At 47.8% G+C, this 13,857-nt stretch overlaps 1 protein-coding gene across 1 annotated transcript in view; it reads right to left on the bottom strand.

The window, feature by feature from the left end:
• Positions 1 to 13,857, bottom strand: part of LOC135324472 (phospholipid-transporting ATPase ABCA1-like) — an 86,918-nt gene that overhangs the window by 25,298 nt on the left and 47,763 nt on the right. Inside the window, exons 11-20 of the mRNA XM_064500966.1 lie at positions 12,449 to 12,689; positions 9,865 to 10,004; positions 9,026 to 9,142; positions 5,323 to 5,511; positions 4,179 to 4,384; positions 3,909 to 4,085; positions 3,042 to 3,264; positions 2,421 to 2,642; positions 1,159 to 1,363; positions 426 to 539 (exon numbers count right to left, since the gene is read on the bottom strand). Coding sequence (XP_064357036.1) covers positions 426 to 539; positions 1,159 to 1,363; positions 2,421 to 2,642; positions 3,042 to 3,264; positions 3,909 to 4,085; positions 4,179 to 4,384; positions 5,323 to 5,511; positions 9,026 to 9,142; positions 9,865 to 10,004; positions 12,449 to 12,689 — 1,834 coding nt within the window. The remainder of the gene's footprint in view (positions 1 to 425; positions 540 to 1,158; positions 1,364 to 2,420; positions 2,643 to 3,041; positions 3,265 to 3,908; positions 4,086 to 4,178; positions 4,385 to 5,322; positions 5,512 to 9,025; positions 9,143 to 9,864; positions 10,005 to 12,448; positions 12,690 to 13,857) is intronic.

Here is a 13,857-nt window from a genome sequence, read left to right as displayed (position 1 = left end):
CAGTTTGTGGAGATTCACAGTGAAATGGGCCCTTGTAAAGAAACTGCCTGAATTTCTTCCTCAGGGACAAGAGCCTTCCATGAAAGTTGCCCTTTAGCTCTGCAGTCATTTGGAGGCCAATCGAGTGAAAAGAGAGGTTCTCATTGCATTGGGATCAGACTTCAGACATCACTGAGTTCAGCAAAAAATGGGAGGAATTCAAAACTCCACAAAGCTGGAGTACCCACCTGCCCACCCTTCCTGCCCTCACATGGACAAAGTATCCCTAAGTTTATTTGGGCTGTACAGTCAGGTTCAAACTGTGATAACAAAGGATGAGAAATTTCACCTTAACCATGCTAGTTTTGCTGCCCTTAAATTCTTCTTTCAAAGAGAGAAGAGCCTTTTTGCAGTGAAGTTTTGGGGTCCCCATGTCCAGCACTTACCTTCTGAAGGCCCCTTCTGGTCAGGGTGAGGGTGCTGCCTGTCCTGTGATTCCTCACCAAACCAGTATGACTTTGTGAAGGGGAAGTACCAGGGTCTTGGAATGCCATATTGGCCTAAATGGAGAGGAAAATGAGCCCAGCTACAGTAGTCACTGTTCTCAGCTCAGCCTTCAGGACAGAAAGGGAAGTATTCCACCTTCAGTAGGCTGGCTATGGGTCTAGGTTAGGCAGAACTAAGCAGGTAATCTGTCTTGACGAAGATAATGCCAGCCTTTGGGGGGAAGAGCACTCTCCCGTCTCAAACCCTACTTTAATCTCAGGGTTAGGAGTCCTGTGCTGGGAGTTCCTAAGCACCCATATGAGGTGCTGATGCCCTCAACTCTCCTCCTTCAGCAGGGTCTGTAGAAGCATAGCAGTTCAGAGGAGGGACAAGAACCCCGCAAGGCCTCTCAACAAGAGATAAACAAATGAAGTTGAAATGCAGCAAAGCTTCTGGGGCTAGCTCAGCTGTCACTACAATGAGCCATGGTCTCTGCCCTGGGAAACAGTCAGCAATTAGCAGCAGTAACCTTACAGTGCTGCTGGTCTGTGGTTTCCCTCCATGACCTTTCTGCAGCTCTGCCTAAAAACGGACCCAATTTAGCATCTCGGCAAATGGATAGGGCCAGAGTATCCATGTAGAAAGGTGACGGCATTGCATCCCCCCCCCCCTCCCCCAATAAGCAAACCTCACCTGGGAAGATGGACTCAATGTACCAGGTCATGACCCCATATAGGAAGGTATCAAACATCATCATGATGGCAGATGTGGTGATGCTGAAGCCATCTTCTTCCAGAGGCCTCTCAAAGAAGTTGTCCCACTGAACACCAACTCCCTGCTCCTCAAACAGTGCAAAGTACTCACAGCCAAAGCCAAAGGCTACTGGAGACAGCAGGCTCTGCAAACAGGAGACATGTACATGCATTAAGTTTTTCACAACTACTCACCAACAGCTCAGCTCTTGTGGAAGGCTACGGACAGGGCCTAGAACCTCATAGGAAAAGTCAAAGGCCCTGGGGGGGCACGTCCAGGTTTGCAGAGAGGGAGCAGCAGATTTTAAAGTCCTAGTTCTGTGCTTTGCAAGCAGGCAGGGCCTGATATCTCTGCTGGACCAACACCTAGAATTCAGTTTGTTTCCTCATTCCTCCCCTTGCTCCGTGGATTTGTACACAAAGGAAGATGTCACCAGCAGCCACCCTTTCCAGATAGGCATCACAGAATGGTTGAGGTTGGAAGGGATCTCTGGAGACCACCTAGTCAACCCCCCTGCTCAAGCAGGGTCACCTACAGCAGGCTGCCCAGGACCCTGTCCAGACAGCTTTTGAATATCTCCAAGGATGAAGACTCCACAACCTCTCTGGGCAACCTGTTCCAGTGCTCTGTTACCCTCACAGTAAAGAAGTTTTTCCTTGTGTTCAGACAGAACTTCCTGAACATAAGGAAAAACTTCTTTACTGTGAGAGGTAAGAAATGTTGTAGAGAAGAAAGAAATCAAATGATTCCTTCAGAGAGAAGGATAGCAGATCCTGCTGCATCAGAAACCAATGAGCAAAACTACTGTCAACTTCAGCAGGGAAATACAACCTCAGCACTCTAGTTCTGAAATCCCATCACCAATTGCAGCCTCTGTTGATCATTGTCAACTATACCAAAACCTTCTCCTCCACAATGCCCTGCATCTCTAGTGGTACAACATCACTGCAGTATACAGAGATCAAGAGAGCTTAATGTGGCTGAATTACTCCTGCCAAAGCCAACAAATCCCTCACAGCCACTCAGTAGGTTCTACCAGCTTCTTCACTAAGCTCAGCCCTGATGGCCTCCTGCACTGGAAAATCATTCTCCCATCGCTGCCACCATGCCCCCCCCCCCCCCCCCCAATCAGTGTTGGAGTAGAGTGCTGCTAGGTGCTGCCCTAACCAAGACCCAGTGTCCAGGACGGCCTCAAGACCCACCGCGAAGATCTTGAGCGAGAAGCTGACATGGTCCTGCCAGGCAACACACAGCGCATAAGGTAGGTACAGCATGAAATAGACAATGCCCCCGCAGGCAGCCGCCAGGTTGGCCCTGGAGAATGCAGTGCTGATGAGGAAGCACTGGAGGATGGTCACAACGGCAAAGATTGAGAGGAAAACAAACACCACGCTAGGATCACTGTAAGGCAGCAGTTTCCCCATCTGGTAAGAGAACAAGATTTGCATTGGACTTTGAAATGACTCTTTGAGATAGCCCCAATGCAGGCTGTCTGCAGATCTGCAGCCCAGGAGAGGGCAGGCTTGCTGCAATTTGCATGTTATAGTAGCCTTCCCAGAAGTGGATAGGACTGGGGCAGTACCAGAGGCAGATTTTGAAGAGCATTGAATGGATCTATTATAGCCCCTCCTGCTATTTTTAACCACTCAGCCTTGTTTTGGTCCTAAAAACCTATTCCCAAAGGGCTACTGCCCAACCCACACCCACTACCTCCTCCCCAGTATGTCAATACAAACCAGTGGTTAGTGGGCTACCAGGCAGCAAGGCTCTGGCTTCTGCTGTCAGGGAAGGGAGGACAAGAGAAACAGCATCAGTGACCTCACCCTGAGGATCAGCACCAGCAGGGCTGCGCTCATCAGGAGAGGGATGAGGCTGCTAATGAACCAGCTCAGCCATAGGATGCCATTGTCTAATCCCATAATCCTCATCGTTTCCTTCAGCCGGGCTTCCTTCTCATACACAATGTCCTTGATTATCACAGCCACTGAGTAGATCCAGGCCAGAGTCATGAAGAGGGGCATTGAGTGGCTCATGACACGCAGAAATCTGATAGCGAGAAGGGAAGGAACCAGGGAGTGAAAAATGTCAGTGCAACTGCAGGCACAATACATGGGCTAGCAGAGCCTAGAGAGGGTGGAGGCTCCATTATGCAAAGCAGCCCATGTGCAGAGAACCACACAGGGTTAGTGCCTCACCATGACATGATGCTCACTGACAGGTCTAGAATATATCACCAGCCCTGAATGGGAGCCTGCCCTGGAGTTGCAGTTCCAGCTCAAGGAAACAGAAGATGCAAAGGACTGCCTTACCTGGGGACTGCTCTTAACTGTCCTCTTTCCACTCTCCCATGCATAGGTCCCTGCTTTTTTCCCCAGTGCTACCCTTACCCATATCAGGTTTGGGGATAACAGGACCATCTCAGGAACACAATGCTGTTATCCTTCCACCCTGTATGTGTAAGTTCTGCACAGAACTCTCCTGGGAAGGACTCCACCTACAAGCCATTACATATCCCTAAATCTTAGTGCTATGTGCTGGAGCACTAACCCCAGGGATTAGGGAAGCTAAGGAGATCTGCCCCTGTACTGATTATTAGGGACACACTAAACCATCTCTGAGGAGTGACAGAAGCCCATGCTTCCCTCCCTGACCATGCTCCCAAGAACTTCTGAAACAGCCTGAATACATACATGTCATCCACATAACATGGGTAGGGCATCTGCTGCACATAAACCCCTGTTGTCTTCTCTGTGCCTGTCTGCACCCTGATGATCGCCTGTTCCACCATGTCCTGCAGGTAAGCAAAGCCTCCCCAAACATAGCGCATGTCCTCAAAGGGGTCAGCCCGGGGACCGGGGTCCCAGTACCTGAGCCGAGGAAACAAGACCTTTAATTAGAAATCCTTAGCCAGCTCAGCCCCTCATTAGAGACTGCTACAAAGGCAGCCAGTCAGGACTCACCCATCCTTGATCTTGTTGGTCCTTTCCACATTATCTATGTCCATGCGTATTTTGTATTTGATGTGATGAGGGAGGTCTATGCTGTTTGGAGTGATTTCAGTGAAAATGATGCCAGCCCAGAATCTCCTTTCACCCAGCAGCTCCAAGGACTTGTTTATAAGCTGTACTTCTGTGGCCACAGGCTCCAGTTTGTCCAGATTGACACACTAAATAGGGACAGATTTGGAAGCCCAGAGGGGTCTGGTTATACTACAGGCAGGCTGTGGGTTTATGGGACAGGTTACCAAACTAGAATGTGCTATGGTTTAAGTTGGTGAGGGAGAAAAAAAGAACTCTACAGTGCTAATGCTACACCTGAGAAAAGACTACACTGCTGAATTATTTTGCAGTGGCTCATGGTAGCCCAAAAAGTTGCTAGAAAATTTGGCTGATTTTCCCCGCTTGATGGTCACCTGCCAGTCAAACAGGTGGCACTGAGAGAGACCCCAGCAAAGATGTTTTCTGGATGAGAGGTTAGGTAGCATTGCAGTGGTACCTATAGGACCCCACCCAAGCATCAATTTCCATAGATGGAGCCCTACTTTCCCTGTTGCAAATACAAGGTCTGATCCAAAGCTCCTAGAAGTCAATGGAGAGACTCCCAAAGGCTTTGAACCAGACCCCTGACAGGCTAAGGCCTGCCCCTGTTTGTACTCATCTGATGAGACAACTGAGAAACAGTCAGAAAAAACTTCATTATTTGCTATGTCCCCCTAAGTTTAAAGCAGCTCCTAGCTTCACCTGCAGTCCCCAGCAAAAACCCTATGCAGACATGTGAGTTGTTATATTGCTGAAGAAAGCAGCCACTTTCATCACCCATAATGATAGGGTGGGAAACAGCACACAATGGTCAGGGTGAGAGCTTCAAGGACAAGACCTAAAGTTAGGTTCCCACATCTATATTTGGACACCTAAATAAATGGTATTTTCCAAAATACCAAGCACTCAGCCCCACTAAAGCCTGGTCATTTACTGAATAGGGACTGAGGAGCATAAATCAGGCCCCCACTTAAAAGTCTTCTTCCTAGGAGCAACCTCACTACACATGCAGAGTCCAAACTGTCATCCTCACCCAGCCTCCTTGCCCCCACTAGCGTGATCTCACCTCCATGAAGCGGGAGATGGTCTGAATAGCCCAGTCTGTCTCATTGAAGGCATCCACCCAGGTATACACTGAGCCATTTGCTGTCTTAAACTCCTCCAGGTGCTTTGACAGGAAACGGGCAACATCCTCCACTGTCCAGTTTGAAGTAGGCAAGCTCAGGTCCTGGAGACCTTTGCTTTTCAGCAGTGTCTGCAGGTATTTTTCCAAAGGGGAGATAGTTATTTTGAGAGTTAATGTTGGAACACCCCCCTCAGCATGAAAATGCAAATTACCATGGGAAATGCCTTTTAAAAAGGTACAGGGATGGCATCATCAGACCAGAGCTCCCTTCAAGCAGACACCCAAGGAACCACAACCAGCAACCCACAAGGTGACAGCAGGATGCACCTATTTCAGGTGAGAATGAGCAATTGCTCTCTGGAAATGTTAACTTCCAGCACAGGTCAAATACTTGCACCAAAGGCTAGTCTGCTCCAAGAGCCAGCTAGGATTCACAGGCCAGATCTTGGCCGGAGAGTCAAGACATCTTGTTTCTGTTGTCTGCCAACAACTGCTGAGTGGCCTTGGGCAAATCACTGTCTCCCTGCGCTGCTGTTTCCTGTAGTGCTCATACAACTCAAGTGGATAACAGAGGGTATGTTCTCAAAGGACAGGCACTCTGTCGTAGCGAGAATCTTAGCATGCCAGGGTCCTAACAGCTCCTGGTGCCTCTGTATATTGTTCCATTACAAATAACGTTCAGCCCTGGTCTAGTTAATCTACTGGGTGTGCTTTGCAGGCTGACTTGCTATCTTCATGTCCTGCCACCTCTTTTGCTGCCCTCTCCTTGGAGAAGGCCACGCACAGTCCTGTGCCCTGGGAAAATATAGCAAGCAACTCCCAACGCTACAACAGGTGGCAGCTTTGTTCAGAGCTCCTCAGGCAGGCAGAGAGTTGCAGAGCAGAACAACCCCCACCCCATCCCTTCCCCACTCCACACAAACAGAGCTGGAAAGGCAAAGCACAGAAGAGAGGAAGAAATGTATTCAGTTGATCAATCAGCAGTTGCTAAGCTCTACTGACTCCTTCCAAACAAACCTCTGCTCCCATCTGAGATGGGGAGAGGCTCAGGCATAGCTAGGAATTCAATTCCCAAGGTGCTAAACAGAAATATCAACATCAAGGGCTGGGTGGCTTCCTCACATTTGTTTCTATTGATTCAGGCAGCAAAGCAGGAACAGCTGGCTGAGACAGCCCTGTACAGCCATGGGCAAGTCATGATGTCCCCCCATCTGGGACAGTGCTTTTTTCTTCTGGTTTAACTGCTAGCTTTTTGAGCATGAACTGTCGCCCACTATGCATACGTGCAACACTCTGCACAACAGAGTTACAGTCCAAGTAGGAGAACCTGGCACTAAAGTGGAACCCAGACCCGCAGGGCAGACAATAAGGGTTACAGGGAGGAAGGGAGCATTAACAGTAAAGGATGCAGCTAAACTGAAGGAAAAAAAACAGCAAGAGAAAGGAAATGGTAAAAACCCTAACCAATCAAAACAGGAAATGAAATCTCTGTTGGAACAAGGAATGAAACACTGAAGAGAGGCAAAGAGCGTCCCTGTGCACAGCTGTTACCAACAAACCAGAAAGTAAAGGGTCATGAGGTTACAAAAATAGTATTGCAAATTGGGAAAACAGGACAGAACAGGACAAGCTGACAAAGGAGAACACAGAAAAAGGAAATTGGAATGAAAAGGGATAGGTCATGCTGTACTCTCTTCATATTCAGTCTCCCTAAGCTTGGCTCAGCCCACCCTCCCTTGCAGGAAGGGCACCACCCCTGCAGGGAAGGGACTCAGCCTCATCACATTCAGCAGTGACATTAAAGCAAGTTAACTCAGAGGGACACATCTTGTCCTTGAAGTTAGCAGGTGCATTAGTGTCAAGCTGGAAATGCCAGAGATAAGTGAGAAAAGCATTTCCTTTAGCAGGAAGGAATGTGCCAAATGCATGCTATGACTCAGGAAGCTGGGAAGTGAGATCCAGCCACCTGACAGCCTCAGTGTCTTACAAATGGCAAAGGACTAACACCCCTCCCCCCAACACACACACACACAGGCAGCCCTAAGCAGGCAGCTACATGTTTTATCCTATTCCAAGTAATCCATGTTCCATCTCTAAATTGAACAGGATGCTGCCCTAGGAGCTGCCCAGGCATACCTGCACACCTCTTGAAATGCAACTGGTAACAACAAAGGGACTGGTGTCCTCCAGCTCATGCTACCACAGCAGTTATTAATATGGAGGAAGAGCCTGGACCCTTGGGAAGATCAAAGTACCTACCCAGAACCAGCGAGGTTAACAACAAACATAAAATACAAGCCCAGAAGCTCCTGGTCCTCTTTTAAAAATGCAGCAACATTCACTTCTCAAACAACACCTGTTTGCAAACCAATATCTAAACCTTGGTTTTCTGCCGGGACTTTGCAGCTAATGGTTCAATTTACAATTGCTGGGCCTGATTCTAACCTCCCTGATGCCAACATCTGCAAAAATAACTGTCATCAAGCCATCATAGGCATAGGAGAGATAACGATGTCTCTGTCCTCTACAGCATGTCACGTCCATGGGGAAGTGCAGGAGGACAGGTCAGAGACTATCCTGCATGTCATTACAGTGAGGGAAACAGGGAATGAACCTCAAGACTTAATATATTTGGGAAGAACCCCTCTGTACAACAGCTGCATTATGATACTCAACCAGCTGCCTTGCAGAGAAAGCAGCAACAGTTACCCTGCACTGTCACCTTGATTCTCTGTTGTGCTATTCCAGTTTTACATCAGTGGGATTCTAAAGAAATTGGCACAGAGATGCAGAGAGACCTGCCCATCAGTGTTACACCTGGGGGAAGCAACAGTCAACTAAGCCACTCATTTTTAATTGGCAGATAATGCCCTAGTAGTGCAGTGCTAGTCTAACATCTGGCACAATGCTCTGGAGAGCCAGACAGAAAGCGTGTCAGATCAGAACCAGACTCCTTGTCCCTTCTTCATGGTCTAGTATTCATGGCGTGTTATGAAGTGATCAGCCATAGGGTGATGTTTGCTCTTCCCCCTGTGAGTATATGGGCATTGCAAAATTAAATATACCATGCAATTTCAAATGAGGTTTTTACAAGGTTCAGACCCAATTCCTGCCAGATGTCTAGGTTCAGCTCCAAGGTGATAAGCGTTCAATTCCTACTGTACTCAATGGGACCTGAGGGCACCTGGCACCTTCCAGGATCTGACCTAGGCATACGATGGCTTGTTTTTGCTGCTCTCATGAAAGCAGCTGCTCTAGAAAGTGCTGTTATGGAGAAGGGTACAGCACAGGCAACTAAATATGTTAACCAACCCCCAATGCTCCCAAGTTTACAAAATGCTATAAACCAGAGATTTATACAGAATTAGGGCAGAAGTGTGGAAGAAACGGCACATTTACCTCACTGAGGCAGATGAAAAACAGCAGTTAAATATGCAGTTGAACTTGTTCGTAAGTAGGATGCTATGTGATTGAGGAATGCCCAGCATAATGCAAGAATGGTTCGATGAGAATGTGTCTCAAAAAAAGGGTTCATATAGCATTTATCTACCCAGCTCTGAGCTGAAGCACTGCCTAAAATAAATATTTTGTAACTTCTTGCAAAAGGTGCTGGTGGTGACTCTGGCAAGAGCAGCATACTGACCCGAATCAGATCCATTTCCTGGCTGCTTTCCATAAATGTCCAAATCTTTGGGCTTATCTCCTCCCACATACCTCTGAGGTCACGAAACACACCCAGCTCCTGGAACGTCCTGTTCACCTGTTGGCAAAGAAGCAGGGGAAGATTATTCCTAAAAGTTGGCACTGACTCATTTTGGGCCAAGGGGTGCATTGACCTATCAAGAGAGGTACTGGATGCAGTTCAAATAGCAACAGCTGCTGCAAGAAAGGGGGTGGGGGAAGTCACATGAACATGGAAGGAAAAACACAGCAGGGAGCAGAAGCACGTGGCTGACCAGGGCCTGCTCAGAACACTGCCTTTCAAGGCTATTTAAGAGCTAGATGGAGAATGATTCTGGCACAGGCAGCCCCTCCCGATGCACTAGAAGAATTTGCTGAAGGAGCTTGGGGAAATTAAGAGAGCATATTAGACAAACCACTATCAGAAATAATTAAGGATCAGCTGACCAGCCTGCAGTGGAGGAGAAGGATACCTGAAGGCTTCTCAAAGTCCTTCCCCACCCCGTATCCTACATGAGAGTTTACAAGACTGAAGGAAATCAAAAAGGCACCATCAAGAAAGCTTTCAGTGAGGTCCAGAAATGTAGTTCAGCCTGGCCGTTTCTCTTTGGGCCTTCAAGCAGCAAGCATATGTGGGGTAGGACACATATACAGGTGGGACTCTGTGCTTTCTGGGCAATCCTTTCTGGGCTTACTTTTGGGCTCAGTTCAGCACAGAGCAGGTGAGCTGTACAGCCACAGCACATACCATGAAGCAGTACACCTCATGCACTACATAAAGGAGGACAAGAATACAATTACCTCAAATATAACATTCCTTATGGCTGGTGCGTTGGGAGTGTACAAGATCTTCCCAATCAGCAAGGGTTTCAGAGCCCTCCAAATAATTCGGGAAAGTGGGCTGGATTCCAAGTTCTTCATCAGCTCGTTGCAGTAGGGTGCTGAAGAAGGAGAGAACAAGGATGAGCAGCTGAAAAGCACTGTGACAACTGCAGAAGGCAAATGCCCCACATGTGTGCTTTATGGGCAGATAGAGCTGAAAGCACAGGGAACTCATGGCAGAGCTCCAGTGTAAAAAGGCAGTATACAAAAGGTGGTATAAAGGGACAGGCTACAGAGGAGGAATTTAGAAGCACTGCCTGGACATGTAGGGATGGTGTCAGGAAAGCCAAAGCTCAAGTGGAGTTGAGACTGGCAAGGGATGTCAAGGGCAACAAGAGCGGCTTCTACCGCTACATTAATAGTAAAAGGCTGAGCAAGGAAAATGTGGGACCATTGCTGAATGGGGCAGGTGATTTAGTGACAGCGGACACAGATATGGCTGAGGTACTCAATGCCTCCTTTGCCTCGGGCTTTACCAACAAGGTCTCCCAGGCCTCTGTGCTTAGAGGCAGGATTCAAGGAGGAGGAGAAGAGCCAGCAGTGGATGAGGGTCGAATCGGGGATTACTTGAGAGAACTCAACCCATACAAGTCCACGGGACCAGAGGAGCTGCATCCAAGGGTGCTGAAAAGACTGGCTGATGGCCTTGTAAGGCTGCTCTCTATCATCTTTGGAAGCTCATGGAGATCAAGGGAGATCTCCTATGATTGTAGAAATGCAAACATTGCACTCATCTTGAAGAAAGGCCAATAGGTCAACCTGTGTAACCACAGGCCAGCCAGCCTCACTTCGGTCCCTGGGAAAATCATGGAGCAAGTCCTCTCGGAAGCTATTTCTGGGCACATGAAGGAAGTGATAGTGACTGGGAATAGTCAGCATGGATTTACTATGGGCAAGTTATGCCTGACCAACCTGATTGCCTTCTATCATAAAATGACTAGGTTTCTGGATGAGGGGAGAACAGTGGATGTCATTTACCTCAACCTTAAGGCAGCGGCTTTCAACACTGTCTCCCACAATATTCTTATATCCAAGTTAGGACATTACAGTCTAGATGGGTAGACAACTAGATGGGTAAAAAGTTGGTTGGATGATTGGGCTCAGAGGGTCATGGTTAATGGGTCGTACTCTACCTGCATGCCCCTGATGAGTGCAGTACCACAGGGGTCTATTCTGGGACCTGTCCTGTTAGACATATTTATCAATGATCTGGAGGAGTCAATGGAGCACACTCTCATCAAGTTTGGGGATAACACCAAATTGGAGGGACCTGTCGATACTCTTGAGGGCAAGGCTGCCATTCAGAGGGACCTAGACAGGCTGGAGAAATGGGCCAACAGGAACCTTATGAAATTCAGCAAGGACAAATGCTGAGTCCTGCACCTGGGAAGGAATAGCCCCTTGCAACAATACAGGCTGGGGAGCAGCTCTGCAGAAAAGGCCCTGGGAGTCTTAGTGGACAGCAAGCTGAACATGAGCCAGCAGTGTGCCCTGGCAACAATGGAGGCCAACAGTATCCTGGGTTGTATTAACAGGAGCATAACTAATAGAACAGAGGAAGTGATTATCCCCCTCTGCTCAGTACTCGTTAGACCACATCTAGAATACTGCATCCAGTTTTGGCCCCACCCAATAAAAGAAAGACATTGATCAATTGGAGTGAGTTCAGCAGATGGCCACCAAGACAGTCAGGGAGCTGGAGCACATGTCCAATGAGGAAAGGCTGAAGGAACTGGGCTTGTTCAGCCTGGAGAAAAGGCTTCAGGGAGACCTAATAGCAGCCTTCTGATACCTACAAGAAAGTTATTAAGAGGGAGTCAAGATCTTCACAGTGGTGCATGATGGGAGGACAAGAAACAACAGGTATGAGTTGAAACAAGAGAGGTTTGGATTGGATACAAGGAAAAACTTTTTCCCCCCATGAGGACAGTCAAGCAGTGGAAGAGGTTGCCCAGAGAGGTTGTGCAGTCTCCATCCATGGAGGGTTTCAAGACCTGACTGGAGAAAGCTCTGAGCAACCTGGTCTGACCTCATAGATAAAAACCAAAATAACAACAACAAATCAGACACCCCCCCCAAACAAACAAACAAAAACCCCACCCTCCTCAACTGCTAAGCTCCATTAGAAGCCCTTTTCATTACATGCCTCTAAGCCCACAGTCTGCAGAGTGCAAGGAGCACCTCCATAGTGAAGAACCACATTGCTGATTCCACACAGCTCACAATCCAGTGCATGGCACAAGTAGAATTTGTGCTGATAAGGCCAGATTTCCAAAGGCTCCAGGCCACTGTTCTCCCTTTCCCCTTGCAAGATGACCATAGAACAGCCCACAGGGCACTCTACACAAGGTGCTTGGGAACCCCTTGTGTGCCAATATCCCTGTTGGCCTTAAAGGCACATGCAGGAGACAGTATTTAGGTGTTCAGGCAGGCTTTTAAAATAACAAAGTATGCTGCTTCCCAGGGACTCAGGGATCTTAAGCCATGACAGGATTCCACTTACTTGTGGAGTTATCGTAGAAGTTGGTTATGTCATCTTCAGTGCTGTTGTCTCTGAAGAGCGCTTTGTAGTTATTGTCCTCATACCAGTTGAGGGACTTGATTTTGAGCCCTCCACCTTCAGGATGGCCACACACAATGCGTGACACAGCCTGGTAAATCTGTGTAGAGGAGCTTGAGGCATTCACATTGGTCAGGAACATCACCTCTTGCCTCATGTCACTCCAGCTCTTCATGCTCAGGAACTGCAGGGGGAAGTGGGGAAAGAATGGGGACAGGAGCAGGGGATGAAGGAAAAAGGTCTTGCCATTCTCCTCTGAATCACACATCTATTTTTTGAATAGCTAAGGATCTCACTGAATGCAACATGAGAGACTAGGGAAAGCACATTTCTCCCCACAACAGTGGGGAATTGTAGAGAAGAGTGTTTTGTGCATGCACAAGAACCACTGTGCCCTTGTCAAGCTTTTTATTCTGAGTCTTCACCTTTAATTTCCTGAAAGGGTCCTACCCTCCCTGCCATCCCCTCCCATGTGGAAGCCACTTCTTGTTGCACAACAGTTCACATTCCAACAGAATCCCTTCATTCTGGGGTGGAGCAACAAGGAAAAAAAAGAGTAAGGAAATAATGAGTCAAGCTAATCAGATGCGACTTTACAACACTGAGCCTTGCTGAACTGCAGGCCTCAGTGCTCTGCTGGTGTAAATTGGCACAATGCCACAGAATCTGCTGATTTATACCAGGCAGAAAATTTGACCTTCTAGGTCAATATCACTATCACTGTCCCTGTCCCAGCTCCTCCCTGCCCCTTCATCAATAGCAGTCTCAGAAAACCCTTGAAAACAAGCCCAGCTGCAGCCAAGGGCCTGGTCACAACAGGAGTCTTTCTATTCCACAGTGCATGCAGCCAGATGTAACAAGGAACCTTCTCCTGCTCATCTTGCCTAACACTAGGCACAGAGATGCAACACTCAAGACTTGCTGGGAAGGTCTGAGCCACTAATACGTTTGCACTTAGAGGCAGGGCCAGATTCTCCACATGGGAAAAACAATGCATTTCCATGGGCATTGGTTTACGATCTACTACACTACAGAACTTCAACCATTATTCTCAGACTGCCTGGCTGGAAGCATAAGAATATAGGAGTGTCCATACTGGGTCAGACCAAAAGTCTGTTTAGCTCAGTATCCTCTCTGACAGTGGCAGTAAGTAGATGTCTACGAAACACTAAGGCAAGAGCAAGAACGTAGGCTACTTCCCCCAAGTAATCTTCCAGCCTACAATTATTTTCAGTTCAGGGAACTTCCTAAGCTAAATGTGGTTTCTATCTATTTACTAATCCATAATGTATTTCTTGCACAGTAAACTTTTAGTGTTTTGAACACCTGCGAATATTTACCATCCACCACAT

This window comes from Dromaius novaehollandiae, chromosome W (genome assembly GCF_036370855.1).
Source record: "Dromaius novaehollandiae isolate bDroNov1 chromosome W, bDroNov1.hap1, whole genome shotgun sequence".
Taxonomy (NCBI): Eukaryota; Metazoa; Chordata; class Aves; order Casuariiformes; family Dromaiidae; genus Dromaius; species Dromaius novaehollandiae.
This window is presented reverse-complemented; position numbering and strand designations above follow the sequence as displayed.